Genomic DNA, 16,334 nt, shown 5'->3' on the forward strand with positions numbered 1-16,334 from the left:
ATGCTGTACAGTTAGGACTCAGGCTCTATTTCTCAGCAGTTCTCTTAGCTTAGCCCTTTTGTTGGCTTTGTCTTCAGGCCAGCTGACCACGTGATTACAAGAGGGCTGTGGCAGTACTGAGCATCCTGGGCAGATAAGACAACATGCAGAGGCAGAGAAAAGGGTTTTCTCTTTCATGAACAGATTGGAGATCTGTTGACAAGGAGATGGGGGCTGAGAATGACGCCATCAGGAAACCTACAGTCTAGTAGAGGAGAGAGCATGTTAATAGTGTGGTAGACACTGTACTAAAGGCATATACAACTGATGATGATTGCACCAAAGACAGAGTGCTGTGTTCTCGGCTGGGAGAAAATGTTAGAGAGAAAGGATAGGGGCTTGGTAGAGGCTGATCAGAGAAGACCTCACTTGGGGAAGAGGTTGTTAATCCAGTCTGGGACATGTTCAGTTTAAGGTACTATAGGACCTCTAGGTAGAGAAATCCAGTAGACGGTTGATGTATATTGATCTAAAGCTGAAACATCTAGATAGAGAAAAAGATAATAGGGTTTAGGTGGTGGCGAAGGCTCTGAGGATGGATGAGCTAAATCCAGAGGACACACTAGGACCAAAAATGAGATTCTGAGGAAGCAACACTGACTTTTAAAGCATGGGTGAAATAAGAGGAGTTGACAGAGACAGAAAATAAAAATGGATCTTTTAATGCCATCTATGTGTGGGATGGGTGTAAGCCAACTAGAAATGACATTCTGTGATATTCACACATGTGATTTGGGTAAAGGACTGGTAAAAGCTAGGAACCTTTCACTACCCGTTATTTGCCCAATAGCAGGTGCACTTCCCTAAGAAACTGGTTGAATGAGACAGAGTTTCATTGGAGGTATGGCTAGACCTGAACAGTCACCCACCCAAAGGAGAATTGGAGCATTAAATTTTCTAAAATGGGTCTCTTTTTTTTTTTGGCAGGAGTGGTCACACATTACTTGCCTTCTGGTTTTCCCGCCAAGAGGGAAAACTAAACCGACAGCAGACAATTGAACTGGGACATCACATCCTCAAAGCACACATTTTTAAGGTAATTAAAGAAGTTGGAGGTGTTTTTCTTTCCATTTCCATCAGGCTTTCCTTAACACTGTGTGTATGAAGCTACTGTTATGTCAGTGTGGCCCCTGCTTCCTGAAATCAGTTTGTTGCAAAATTGGTCCATCTCCTAAAATTTCTGACCTGTTCCTCCCTAGGACTTTGAAAGAAAGCCACATTTGTCATCTTCCAGTTTAGTGGATTGCTAGGCTTTCCAGGAAAGGTACATGTATAATTATTTAGGTAAGAAGCATATACACATACACATGTGTACTCCATATATGACTCACCATCTCCTGAGAAGCGTCACGTTGTAGCATTAGTTGCAGGTTTTCACAATGTCTAAAAAAAATCGCTGAGAGCAGTTTACTCTCTGTGTTCTCATAATTGTTTTAGTGAAGATTTTAATATTCCTGGTGCTGTGATTTTCAAACTCTTTGTCTAGAACCAACTATAAACTTCCTTTAAGCTACTTCCCCCATTCTTTCTTCAAATTATAATCCGAGTTTTTCGCAGTCGTTTCAAAACTTTTAAGGACTCCAAGCATCAGCCTCTCTCTCCCAACATCCACACAGCTGGAGTGGAGGACCCAGAGGAGGGCACGTAATTCATCTGTTTGTGCTTGTATGCATTCATTTGTTTATTCAGTGCTTACTGAGGCATTGTACTAGGTACTAGGGATACACAAACCAAAAATATACAGCCCCTAATCTCAAGGAATTTATAGTCTAGATAGCAGTTGTGGGGCAAAGGATAGAAGTCAAGGATGACATTTGTTTTCCTGATTTTCCTAGCCCACAGCTTGCTATTTCATCTGCCACCTACAATCCCTACAATCTCTTCAGACCACTTTTGCTACTCCCAGATTGAGAAATACAGAGATCTTAAATAGTCCTCTGACTTGGACTTCCCCCAAGAGATACTGTTAAAGATAAAACAGTTCTGTTCTCTTCAGAGAGAAAAATGGCATTAAGGGCAACTTCAAGAGCCTAGCAAATTCTTCCCAGAATATAAGTACACAGCTAGAGAAGCCTTTTCATCAGATGGACAGAAGTAAAACCCACAGTGACAAGTCCTTTATTTGACTCATAATTGTCTTATTAATAAATCACTCTACCAAAAATGACCTTACCTAGTGACCTTACTTAATGGGAGCAGAGTGAGACTATTTTATTTTAACAGGCAAGGTGTCTCATTCCAATTTCAAGTGGACCGAAAAGTATCTGCTACTTCTACAAACTCTGAGATGAGCATCCTTCAATTAGACAGGAAAGTAGCTTAGGTATTAAACATCACTGCTTTAAACGCTTGAACATTTGGCATCACTCTCTGCCTAGGATCAGATACAATGAAGATGATGCCTATCTTTATGCCCTGCACCATAAAATAAATACCACGTGAAACAGATAAACGTTAGGAAGTTTCATTTGATCCCCTGTGACTTTATCCACTACAGGGAGACCTACATTTATTTATTTTTTATATGCCCATGGCTTATTTATTTTATAACCAGACATTTGTACCTCTTGATTCCTTCACCTACTTCATCCTCCCCACAACCCCCTCCTCTCTGGCAACCACCATCCTGTCATAGAGAACTACACTTAAACCATACACTCCTGTCACTGACACAGTTTTATCTTATGTTGCTGCAGACAGCATGGTTGCCTGAGATAAGACTGGCTCCGTGTGTGATTCAGGCCATAAATACTCGGGTGTATAGCATGTGGTGATGACATGACTGCAAGCTGAAGAATGTGGACTCAGACCATGGTTTTCCTGATGCTGCACTTTTCAGGGTCCTTTAAATGCAGCCTGCTCCCTGTTGATAGACTTAAGCTTCTCTCAGACTGCCAGAATTCTCACTTCCTATCAGCTGAGGGTCATGAAAAGGCAAAGACAGACTCAATGCTTAGACTCAGTGCCACTTAGAACTGCCAATCAGCAGTGACATATAGTCCAATTCATATTTCTTTCCAGTTAATTTTAAATTTCCCTTATTTTATCTTTGTTCATGAAAAATTACATATGATGTCATTAATCACCTTAAAAATATGAGGTTGAGTGTAATTCTGGATATTTGGTATATTTACAGAGTTGTGTAATTATTACCACTATTAGTACATTTCCGTCACCTTAAAAATAAACCTTGTGTCCATTTGAAGTCACTCCCCACGAGCTTCCCCCAACCCCTGGCAACCACTAATCTACTGTCTATAAGTTTGACTTTTCTGGACATCTAGTATAAATGGAATCATACAATCCATGGTTGTCTATGTCGGGCTTCTTTCACTTAACATGATGTTTTTAGGGTTCATCCATGTTGTAGCATGTATCAGTACTTCATTCCTTCTTATTGCCAAATAATACTCCTTTTTGTTTATCCATTCACTAGTTGCACATTCTGGTTGTTTCCATTTTATGGCTGTTGTGAATAATGATGCTATGAACATAACATACAGGTTTTTTTTTCCTCTTTTTATTTTTTTAAAATAAAATTAGACATATTAAAGTGAATAACTCATTGGCATTAATACACTTACAATATTAGTGTTCAGGTTTTTGTGTGGACATGTCTTCAGTTCTCCCAAAGGAGTGAGAGGTCTGAGTCCCTCATCAGGCTCCCCAGCCTGGGTGTCCTGAACTGGGAAGATGAGTCCCCAGAGCATTTGGCTTTGAAGGCAAGTGGAGATTACTTTTGGGAGTCCCAAAGAGCTACAGGAATAGAGTGGCTAAATGGACTGAACAAAAAAAAAAAGACCTGTATATATGCTGCCTACAAGAGACTCACTTCAGATCAAAGATACACAGACTGAAAGTAAGGGGATAGAAAAAGGTATTCCATGCAAATGGAAACAAAAAGAAAGTTGGGGTGGCATTACTTATACAAAATAGACTTTAAAACAAGGACTAACAAAGAAGGGTAAAGGGATCAATGATACATAATGATAAAGGAGTAAAGGGGTCAATCCAACAAGAAGATGTAACAATTGTAAATATGGATGCATAGTAGCACGTAAATACATAAAGCAAATTTTAACAAACATAAAGGGAGAAATTGACAGTAATGTAATAATAGTAGGGGACTTAATACCCCACTCATATCAATGGACAGATCAACCAGACAGAAAATCAACAAAGAAACACTGGGCTTAAATGACAATTATGGAATTAATAGATATGTGCAGAGCATTTCATCCAAAAACAGCAGAACACACACTTTCTTCAAGTGCACATGGAACATTCTCTAGAATAGAGCACATGCTATTCCACAAACAATTCCCAATAAATTTAAGAAGATTGAATTATATCAAGCATCTTTTCTGACCACAGTGGTATGAGACTACAAATCAACTACAAGGAAAAAAACTACAAAAAACACAAACACGTGAACTCCAAACAACACACTACTAAACAACCAGTGAGTCACTGAGGAAATCAAAAATCATTTATCTAGAGATAAATGAAAATGGAAACACAATGATCCAAAGTCTGTGGGATACAGCAAAAGCAAGTCTAAGAGAGAAGTTTATAGTGATAGAAGCCTACCTCAGGAAACAGGAAAAATCTCAAACAATCTAACCGTACATGTAAAGGAACTGGAAAAAAAAAGAACAAAACCCAAAGTTAGTAGAAGAAAAGAAATCTTAAAGATCAGAGCAGAAATAAATGAATAGAAAAAATAGAAAATAGAAAAGATCAATGAAACCAAGACCTGCTTCTTTGAAAAGACAAACAAAATTGATAAATGTTCAGCCAGACTCATGAAGAAAAAGAGAGGGCCCAAATAAGTAAAATCAAAAATGAAAGAGGAGAAGTTACAACAAATACCACAGAAATACAAAGGAGCATAAGAGATTACTACAAACAATTGTACACCAATAAAACAGACAACCTGAAGAAACAGATAAGTTCCTAGGAACTTACAATCTCCCAAGACTAAATAAGGAAGAAATAGAAAATATGAACAAATTAATTACCAGTAATGAAATTGAATCAGTAATTTAAAAAAAAAACTCCCAACAAACAAAAATCCAGGACCAGACAGCTTCACAGGTGAATTCTACCAAACAGTTAAAGAGTTAATGCCTATCCTTCTCCAACTGTTCCAAAAACTTGAAGAGGAAGGAACACTTCCAAACTCATTCTGTGTGACCAGCATCACCCTGATACCAAAACCAGACAAAGACACCGCAAAGAAAGAAAATGACAGGCCCAGATCACTGATAAACATAGATACAAAAGTTCTCAACGAAATATTAGTAAACCGAATTCAATAATACATAAAAAGGATCATACACCATGATCAAGTGGGATTTAACCTAGGGATGCAAGGATGGTTCAATATCTGCAAATCAATCAACATGTTACACCACATTAACAAAATGAAGGATAAAAATCATACGATTATCTCAGATGCAGAAAAAGCTTTTGACAAAATTCAACATCAATTTATAATAAAAAGTCTCAACAGAGTATACAGAAGGAACATACTTCAACATAATAAAAGTTGTATATGACAAGTCCATAGCCAACATCATCCTCAATGATGAAAAGCTGAAAGCATTTCCTCTAAGATCAGGAACAAGACAAGGATACCCACTGTCACCACTTTTATTCAACATAGATTGGAAGTCCTAGCCACAACAATCAGACAAGGAAAAGAAATAAAAGGTATCCAAATTGGAAAGGAAGATGTAAAATTGTCACTGTTTGCAGATGACATGATACTATATATAGAAAATCCCAAAGATGCTACCAAAAACCGTTGTAACTAATCAGTTAATTCAGTAAAGTTGCAGGATACAAAATTAATAAACAGATACCTGTTGTGTTTCTATACACTAATAACGAACTATTGGAAAGAGAAATTAAGAAAACAATCCCATTTACAATTGCATCAAAAAAAATAAAATACCTAGGAATAAATCTAACTAGAGCAGTAAACACTTGTACCCAGAAAACTATAAGACATTGCTGGGACTTCCCTGGTGGTGCAGTGGTTGAGAATCTGCCTGCTAATGCAGGGGACACAGGTTTGAGCCCTGGTCTGGGAGGATCCCACATGCCGTGGAGCAGCTGGGCCCATGAGCCACAGCTACTGAGCCTGCACGTCTGGAGCTTGTGCTCCACAACAAGAGAGGCCGTGATGGTGAGGGGCCCGCACACCACGATGAAGAGTGGCCCCCACTCGCCGCAACTAGAGAAAGCCCACACACAGAAACGAATACCCAGCACAGCTAAAAATAAATAAATAAATAAATTTTTTTTTAAAAAGACATTGATGAAAGAAATCGAAAACTACACAAACATATGGAAAGATATACCATACTCATGGATTGGAAGAATTAATATTGTTAAAATGACCATACTACCCAAGGCAATCTATAGATTCAGTGCAATCTCTGTCAAAACATGAAAGGCATTTTTCACAGAACTAGAACAAATAATTCTAAAATGTGTGTGGAAATGCAAAAGATGCTGAATAGCAAAAGCAATCTTGAGAAAGAAGAACAAAGCTGGAGGTATCATGCTCCCTGGTTTCAAACTATACTACAAAGCTACAGTAATCAAAACAGTATGGTACCGGCACAAAAACACACACATAGATCAATGGAACAGAACAGAGAACCCAAAAATGAACCCACACTTATATGGTCAATTAATCCATGACAAAAGAGGCAAGAATATACAGTGGGGAAAAGACAGCCTCTTCAATAAATGGTTTTGGGAAAACTGGACAGTTACACACAAAAGAATCAAACTGGACTACTTTCTCACAAAGCAAACAGAACAGATTAAGTTTTAAAAAAGAATCCCTCACACTATTGTAAAACAATTATACTCCAATAAAGATGTTAAAAAAAAAAAAAAAAAAAAAGAATCCCTCCTCAGATCTACTTTGTGGTTCCCAAACTTCATTGTTAATATCTTGCGGCCCTCAAGATTTCCTGCTTTAACTCACTTGACCCAGACATTGGCAGAATAGTAAGAAGATTGCTGGGAATTCCCTGACGGTCCAGTGGTTAGGACTCCACACTTCAATCCCTGGTCGGGGAGCAAAGATCCTGCAAGCCATGCTGTATGGCCTTAAGAAAGAAGTAGAAGATTGCCAGAGAATCTTGCCATCACAGCAGGAGATTTTAAAAAGCAATTTATTCTAACTTCCTCTTGGAGAAGTCCAAGTAAAAGGGGCAAACATTAGTACATACAGTGGGACTTAGGCCAGTCATACTACAGAAAATTTGATGCTGATGGCAATCAAACCTATGTTGTTTCCCTGAGGATGAATAGATGTGATTATTTTAGGCTATGTTAGGGTGAGCAATGCTAGCTACTATAACAAACCTGCAAAATCTCAGTGACTTAACAAAGGCTTATTTTTCACTTTCGTTGCAGTCCAGTACAGATCATTGGGCAGGCTTCTTCCACGTAGTAGTTCCAAAATCTCCTAGGGCCTCAGGATCCTCCATTGGATCATCTGGCCTGCAATCAAGAGGAACAATAGAAAGTGTGGAGAAACACACGGGGAATTTGGGGCCAAGGCTGGACATGACATATTACTTCTGCCCACATTTTATTAGCCAGAAGTCAGTCCCATGGCCCACATAACTGTAAAGGAGGCTGGGAGATACAGTTTTCACAAATGCCCAGGACGGAAATGAGATGGAGATCAGTGATCACACTGCATTATCTCTGTTACCTTGTATACTTTACTAACTTGAATTTAAGAGATTGATTCAAGAAGGTTAATAGAAAAGATCTGGGGGGAGGGGGGATTATATCCAGATATAGCAGAAAAGAGAGATATTAAGTAGATTTGTTGCCACAGACTGCCAAGGTAGAGACAGTTTAAGTTAGCCTGTTCCTACAGGACTAGTCTTCATCTACATCAGTGGATTGGCTTTGTTATGCCTGGGTATTGTTTGAGCAAGACTCTATTCTCATTTGTTAGTACCACAAACCTAGAGGCTCCTAACTTACTACTGATGGTACTTTTTAGCTGGGCTAATGATTTAATTGTCTATATTTCTTTTTCAGGGTTTGAGTAAAAAAGTTGGAGTATCATCCTCCATCCTCCAAGGTCTCTGGATCTCCTATAGCACAGAGGGTCTTTCCATGGCATTGGCATCTTTACGAAATCTCTATACTCCAAATATAAAGGTAAGTGATAAATTACAGTCAGATTAAAGAATTAACTATGAAAACCTAAAACCTAAAACTAGGAGGACATTTAAGTAGCTATTTAATCGATCTTTGACTTGCCTTAGACTGTCTCCTATTAATTAACCTTTTACTGATAATTTGATATATTTTACATTTTGTTGAAATTGAAGTTGAGTTGAAGACCAAACCTATTGACCTTGTACCTTGTATAAGATGACTCTGATTTGTAGATTAAGTTCTGCTGCTTCTAGGGAGTAAGTCATTCTTGGACCACCTTTGTTTTGTTAGGGGTTTTTCTGACTGACAGCTCACTTAGTGGAGACTCTGACAGCACTACAGTATGGGTGATGGTTGACTTTAGTTACTGAGCAGTTTATATAAAGGAGACATTTCATAGCCCTTTCCAAAGGCAAGGTATTGAAAAAGGAACAAATGAAGATTTTGAAAGAAAGCCGTTACTAAATGCTTCTGGGCACTTATTGTGGGGTCCCAGAGGACTTAATAAAAGATGACTAATAGGATATAACTGGTATTTATGTGAGTATTATTTGTTTATTCACTTATTTCTAGGTCAGCCGACTGCTGATTTTGGGAGGTGCCAACATTAATTACCGGACAGAGGTTTTAAATAATGCTCCAATTCTATGCGTCCAGTGTCATCTTGGTTACACAGAAATGGTGGCCCTGCTGTTGGAGTTCGGGGCCAACGTGGATGCCTCCTCGGAAAGCGGCCTGACTCCTCTGGGCTATGCTGCAGCCGCAGGCTTCCTAAGCATTGTCGTGCTGCTGTGCAAGAAACGGGCCAAGGTAGTGGCTGTCCGGCTCTGCTGCCTTTTCTTCTTCCCTTTTCTTTCTTCCTGCTATAGACTCTTCCTTATCTCCTGTGTTACCTCCTGAGTGTAGGTAGAATACATCAGATCGTATTAAGGAGCAGATCAAAGGGAGAACTAGCTCCGATTACATCCTACTGTTGCCCACTTGCCATGGCCAGTTCCATGCTGCATCTGCACACAGTTCTAAAACTTTTGAGAGGCACTTAGGAAACTGCATTTATCAGCAGCCACAAAAAGTCCCTACCTAACAACCAAGAAATTCTCTCTTGAGTTCAGAGTGAGGAAAGAGACGTGGGGGATCAAGGAGATGGCACTGTGAAGTCTGAACTGAATGGTGCCTCTGGACTCTAAGCCTTTCATGTTAGAGTCTTGAAGACACCCCTGAAGAGGTATGGGGAGAAGATGATTCTCTCTGACCAGAGGAACTCAGAAGTGTTTCTGTTAGTGCATTTTAATTCTCTCAAAACATTTCTCAAAAATATATTTGCTTTATAGTATCTCAAAGGCCACTGGTAAAACTCAATTTCAAAATATTTGGTGAAAAGAAAAATGCTGGTCTCAAACATGTAGGCCTCTGGGGAACATTGTAGTCCAATGGTGTTTTGTTTCCATCCTGAAAACAAACTGAGGATTTTGGTGGTTTTGCAGTGAAATATAAGTAATAGGTATGACCTCATTCTGAGGTGTCCAGTGTCCTTACCAGGGAAGAACTGTGTCTCCTGAGACTCCTTTGGAAGCTGGGACCTGGGAACCTCAGTGAAATCTCAGAGCTGTAGATGTTAACTGTGACACAGGAATGGTCCACCTGTAATGTCCTAGTCATTTGAATGAACACCTCTAGAAACAGAGTGATAACTGGGCCTTATTATTACTGCTGTGAATTCATATTCTAATCTCAGCTGGGTCTTTCCTGTTTGCTCAGATATCATTTTATTCATCTCTTATTTGCCCCAGAGCAGATAAATAAATCATTTGTGATCTTTTCAAGACCCTATCAAACCTCTTTTGCCCTCCTATGACTACCAAGATTGAGTTTATCTCACTGTGCCTCTATCTCAAAAACTCTATTAATCCTTACCTACACTCACGTTTACTTTTGCCTCAGAGGAGGAAGTGTTTACCTTCCTTTCCAGGATGCTTGCCTCCACTATATATTTGTTTTTCTTTTTCTTTTTTTTTTTTTTTTTTTTCGGCAGTGCTGCACAGCTTGCAGGATCTTAGTTCCCAACCAAGGATGGAACCCGGGGCCCCTGCAGTGGAAGTGCAGAGTTCTAACCACTGGGATGCCAGGGAATTCCCCACCTATATTTTTTAATCTCAGTATGTTGCTCTTTCTCTCACATCATTTCATTCTTTTTCTAAATTCACACTACCTTTCTTCTCAGTTTCTACAACCTATGAATGTCTTATTTAACCCAAAAGAGAAACTCCCTTCTCTCTCCTAACCAGAAGCCACCATCCCATCTCTTCCTACCCATGTCCACCAAGCCTGTCCTAAGAGTCATCTCTACTTGCTACCACTGCTTCCTTACTACTCCTTAACCACTTGTGGTCTGGCTTCTGTGACAGAAAGAGGAGGCAAGTCATTAAAATAATAAACTTTGGCTTCAAGCACGACCTGGTCAAAGCCTGCATTCACACTCGCTTTCTCTGAGGACTTGGACGGGTCATTTGACCTCTCTCCGTCTCACTTGTTTAACCCAGAAACAGGATTAAGAGGGGCATTGTGACAATTAAAAGTGATAGAGCCTTTTTAAAAAGAGATGAAGTCTCTTTTAGTCTCATGCAGTGCCTAATAAATAATATCCTTAAAAAAAAACAGGGCTTCCCTGGTGGCGCAGTGGTTGAGAATCCGCCTGCCGATGCAGGGGTCACGGGTTCGTGCCCTGGTCCGGGAAGATCCCACATGCCGCGGAGCGACTAGGCCCGTGAGCCATGGCCGCTGCGCCTGCGCGTCCGGAGCCTGTGCTCCGCAACGGGAGAGGCCACAGCAGTGAGAGGCCCGCATACCGCAAAAAAAAAAAAAAAAAAAAAAAAATAAATAAATAAATAAATAAAAAAAAAAAAAATAAAAAAAAACAAACACACCCCAACCTGTTGGCATTCAACTGAAGCTGCTCTCAAAAGTCACTAACAACTGCCAATTGCCAAATCAAGTAACTATTTCTCATTTCTCACCCCTCTAAACCACTTAAGTATTTAGCCAGTTATTTTGTTGCATAACGGAATTGAATGTTCTTCAATTATAGTTGGTCTGATATTTTCTCTTCATTAGATTGAGTTTGTATGTTTTTGGCAAGCACACCACAGACATGATGCTCTGCCCTTATTCATGCAGCACTGCAGGAGGTGCGTGATGTTGAGATCTCATTACGGGGGATGTTAACCTCTATCACTTGGATAAGGTGGTATCTTCCAGGTTTCTCAACCTGAAGTTACTGTTTCTCCCATTTGGAATTAAGAAGTATCTTTTAGGGAGATGCTTTCAGATTAGGCAGATACCTTGTATCTTTTTTTTTTCCACTAATTTTTTTGTCCACTAATTTAGGATCCATCCATTGATGGGTCCATTCTTGCTGCAGTAATTATTGCTATGCTATTTGCATAATAGTGATTTTCTATTTCCCTCTTCCTTCTACATTTATTAACTGGAATTCTGCTGTAAGGAAGAGCTGTCCCTTCTCCTCAATGTATTCATTTACTTATAGCACTATGGGTTCCTGGATATTTATTTTATTCTATGATCTATAACTCATTGCTGATATTTTCTTTTTTTGCTCAAATTGCCCCAGATTTGGCCATTGGGAGCTTCTTCACGTTGGTTCCTGTGTCCTCTCAAGCCCCCCTGCCATTATTTCATGAGTGCTTCTGTACTTTCTGGCACCACAGGATGTTCCAAACTCATCTTATGCTATTACTGTCCCAGCCCTGGAATCAACCATTTCCCCAAGAAGCCAAGGGTTCTTTTAATTCATTCCTTTAGTTTTTAAAAAATACAGTTCTGAACATGAAAATTCTCAGTGACTCTCCATTACTTATTAAAATTCAGACCACTTGCCTGGCATTCAAAATATCCGTGCTCTTGTCCCAAAAGACCCTCTCAACTTTGTAGTTTGAACTCCCCCTTAATGTATATTACCCTTCAAAAACTAGAATTAATCATTTCCTATCCCAGCCAGTTGAGATAGCCCTTTTCTTAGTCCATTTGGGCTGCTGTAATAAAATACCATAGACTGAGTATCTTATAAACATTTCCTTCTTACAGATCTGGAAGCTAAGTCCCCACAGCATGGCGCCAGTAGATTCGGTGTCTGGTGAGAGCTTCCTGGTTTACAGACTGCCTTCTCGCTGTGTCACACGGTGGAAGGGGGCAAGCAAGCTCTCTGGGGCCTCTGTATAAGGATACTAATCCCATTCATGAGGGCTCTGCCCTCATGACCCAATCACTTTTCAAAGGCACCACCTCCTAATTACCTCAGGGGTTAGAATTCCAACAAATAATGGTGGGAGAACACAAACATTCAGACCATTGCACCTTTCCCTCTGAATCTGTTCCTGATTCTGGCTGGAAATTCTCTGAAATTTTATTGCACCTTTGCTTTCCTTCTGACATTTATTATATTGCACCTTTGTTGGACAAGTTTTTGTTGTATTGGTCGCATCGCATCTATCTTGTTCAAAACTTTGAGAGTAGAATCTATATTTTACTCTCTTATTTACCTTTTTATCCTATCGTGTACCTTGTACATGGTAGGCATTCAGTAAACATTTGTTATATGGATGGCCGGGTGGAACTAAAGCTGGAGAGAACCAGATCCAGAACTTAGGCTTCAAGTGCTCTAACTACCACTGGAAAATAACCTGCCCACCTGCCAGAAAAGGCTGTTCATCTGTTGAGACTTGTAGCTGGGGACCTTCTGGTAGATTGACCTTAGTCAGCCTTCTCTTTCAGCCTAAACTTGTAACCAGCACTGCAACTGTAAAAACTGCTGTTGGAACATAGTCTAGCATTAAGTTCCAAGTACCTCTAGCCATTTTGGCCAGATGGTTGAGGTTCTGCCCTCCCACTGGAAGAGAGCAGTGGCCTTTGCCAAAGCATAATGGTCAAATGTGTGATTCATGATGTGAGATGTTTTGCTTCTTTGGAAGACCAAAAAATTTGAGCTTCAAAATTTTTTTCTTCCCTTTCATGATTTCAAAGACAGTTTTTTGTGCCAACGCAGCTTACAAGTCTTTCAAATTTGGGTCTAAAAAGAACTATTTGAGGACAAGGGAGAGTGTACCTCAGGAAAACAAAGCTGGAGCTGGGAGTTTTGGTGTTTTGTTTTTTGGGGTTTTTTTTTTTTTTTTTTTTTGGTTTCTTTTGATGTGAAAACAAAAGCCTGACGTTATGCAGAGGTTCTCCCCAGAGGGGCATCTACCAGAGTTGTAGCTGAGTGAAGATCTAGCCTGAGTAGGAGAGTATCTTCTAAATTTTCTCAGGGATTGGTCCAAGGAATAGGAGAGGATGAATCTTAGAAGTCCGGACCTGTGCAGTGGGCTGATGTGACTGGATTGGGAATACAGCCACGGTCTTTTTCACATAGGTTTCTCTGTCCCCTCCCGTAGGTGGATCACTTGGACAAGAATGGGCAGTGTGCCTTGGTCCATGCTGCACTCCGAGGTCATCTGGAGGTTGTCAAGTTTTTGATTCAGTGTGACTGGACAATGGCGGGCCAGCAGCAAGGGGTGTTTAAGAAGAGCCACGCCATCCAGCAGGCCCTCATCGCTGCAGCCAGCATGGGTTATACTGAGGTAAGAAAGCAGCGGATAAGGTTTGGGGGATTTTTTCAAGCTATGTATCGAAGGACCTAGGAAACCAGGAAAAAGGGGTTGCATTATTATCAAATTGCCAGCCTAGGGCTTCCCTGGTGGTGCAGTGGTTAAGAATCCACCTGCCCGTGCAGGGGACACGGGTTCAAGCCCTGGTCCAGGAAGATTCCACAGGCTGCAGAGCAACTAAGCCTGTGCGCCATAGCTACTGAGCCTGCGCTCTAGAGCCTGCAAGCCACAACTACTGAGCCCGCATGCTGCAACTGCTGAAGCCCACGCGCCTAGAGCCTGTGCTCCGCAACAAGAGAAGCCGCCACAATGAGAAGCCCGCACACCGCAACTAAGAGAAGCCCCCGCTCACTGCAACTAGAGAAAGCCTGCGCGCAGCAACAAAGACCCAACGCAGCCAAAAATAAATTTAAAAAAAAAATTGTCAGCCTAATTCATGCGAATTAGGTTTTTGGTCATTGATCTGAGGAGTAGGGAGATTCCAGGGTACCTAGAATTATGTTGGAAAGGACCTCGGGAATTATCTAATCTGATTCCTCCCCATCTTTCCACCCCTATTTAACAGACAATGACTCTAGTCTCAGGGGGATAATTTTTTGACCTGTGTTCACATGGATAGGCAGAGTGGAATGGAAAGGGCACAACAGTTGGAATCTCAGAAGGACCAGGTTTGAGGCCCAGCTTTCCTACTCATCAGCTCTGGACCTTGGGCAATTTACCTAATCTCTTAGAACCTTAGTTTCCCACCAGTAAAGCAGGGCTAATAAATTCTTTTTTACAAGGTTGATATGAGATGTAAACTATTAAACACTGTGCAGATGGTATTTTTGCTAAGTTATTTATTAATGAAAATAATAATACAGTGGCAAAATATGTGGAATTGGTAGTGTTCTAGGAAATGTGTAATAGCCAGCTCTGGGGAGGGGAGGGGAGTGGAGTGGAGTGGAGCACAAGTGTGTGTGTCTGTGTGTGTCTGTGCGTGAGAGTGTGTGTGTCTGTGTGAGTGTGTGTGTACATACAGACTTAAATTTACTATAAATTTTACTGATATTAACAAAATGTTGCACACAGTTTACAAATAATAATGAATTGTGTAATACTCTTAATTGAATGCTTTTGTTGATTTTTGCTAAATGTATATCCGTACCCAGCCTGTGGTTACAACTCAACCATGATTTGATAAATGAAGTTGCCCCCCGTTTGCTCTTTTCCCAATAATTTTGTCATTAAATCTGATGTGTGATTTACTGTTAAACTACTTCTCACCCTCCTGCAAATTATATTCATTAAACTGGAACCTCTTTTAGCTTTAGCACTAAATCAAATCCTCATTTACAGAGTTTGCCAATTTCCAGGGTATAAATACCCCCACCATGGCTGATTTCAAGCTGCCAGTGTGACATCACTGAACACAAAGTTTCAAAGAGATGCACAGGAGCACACCATTATATAAAATTTCCACCATACAGATACAGTAAATATAAATAACCTGAAGAGCATAGATAATAGTAAAATGTAATTAAATAATTAAGAAGTTATAACATTTGATATTTTAACCTTTTTAAATATTTCTTTGTTATTTAATTTTTAATAAACATCTTTGTTTACTGACTGGCTTGCAAAATTCCAAAAATTTAACAGTCCACTTTCATGGGCCAGTACAAGTTGGCTCGCCACTGCTTGAGATGCTTCAGTGATACAGCTACTCCATCAGCTGACCCGACGTATCACCAAGGGAATATTAAGTAAAATTGGAATTTTTATTATCTATAGAAGGTTTTTTAGCTCTCTCTACAGTCAAATTCCTGGAAACAGAGCTGTCACTTTCCTTTGTTGTTAGCAGCCATTCTCCTTTTATTATCCCCAAACAGTCCTTGTAATTCCAAGAGGAAAAAAGAAGATAATAGCTCCGCTCTGAAAAACTACAGGCCCTCAGTTTTCTTCATATTTATTTTCTGGGTTTTGTTTATTGATTTTTTTTCCTGTTTATTTCTTGGTAGCATTTTTATTAGGAGGACGAGGGTTTGCTTTTTTAACTCAAATGTGATAAATATGTGATTTTTAAAAGTCACATGCTATGTAAGTTGATTGTGTTCAGGGGAAACATGCAAACTGTACCCGGTAGAACAAATGCTCATCGTGGCAGCTTTGGGTTTTTATGCAAGGACAGTCAGTTCTGATTCCCTTTGTGTGCAAGAGAGAGCGTCGTGACCCTTGGGTATCCGGGTATCTTCCAAACCTCACAAGCTAGTATCAGTAGTATAGTTTTCCACCTGACCTTTGAGCTGACACAACTTCTTGTTTCAGATTGTCTCCTACCTACTTGATCTTCCAGAAAAAGATGAGGAGGAGGTGGAGCGAGCACAGATCAACAGCTTTGACAGTCTCTGGGGAGAGACAGGTACCTCTTGGGGACACCTCTCTCTTCTCTGT

At 40.1% G+C, this 16,334-nt stretch overlaps 1 protein-coding gene across 11 annotated transcripts in view; it reads left to right on the forward strand.

The window, feature by feature from the left end:
* Nucleotides 1-16,334, forward strand: part of TANC2 (tetratricopeptide repeat, ankyrin repeat and coiled-coil containing 2) — a 343,384-nt gene that overhangs the window by 298,459 nt on the left and 28,591 nt on the right. For all 11 annotated transcript variants that reach the window (XM_059048703.2, XM_059048705.2, XM_059048706.2 and 8 more), the window contains 5 exons: nt 967-1,075; nt 8,122-8,244; nt 8,818-9,054; nt 13,689-13,874; nt 16,209-16,302. In XM_059048703.2, the coding sequence (XP_058904686.1) occupies nt 967-1,075; nt 8,122-8,244; nt 8,818-9,054; nt 13,689-13,874; nt 16,209-16,302 (749 nt within the window). The remainder of the gene's footprint in view (nt 1-966; nt 1,076-8,121; nt 8,245-8,817; nt 9,055-13,688; nt 13,875-16,208; nt 16,303-16,334) is intronic.

Source organism: Kogia breviceps, chromosome 19 (genome assembly GCF_026419965.1).
Source record: "Kogia breviceps isolate mKogBre1 chromosome 19, mKogBre1 haplotype 1, whole genome shotgun sequence".
Classification (NCBI taxonomy): domain Eukaryota; kingdom Metazoa; phylum Chordata; class Mammalia; order Artiodactyla; family Physeteridae; genus Kogia; species Kogia breviceps.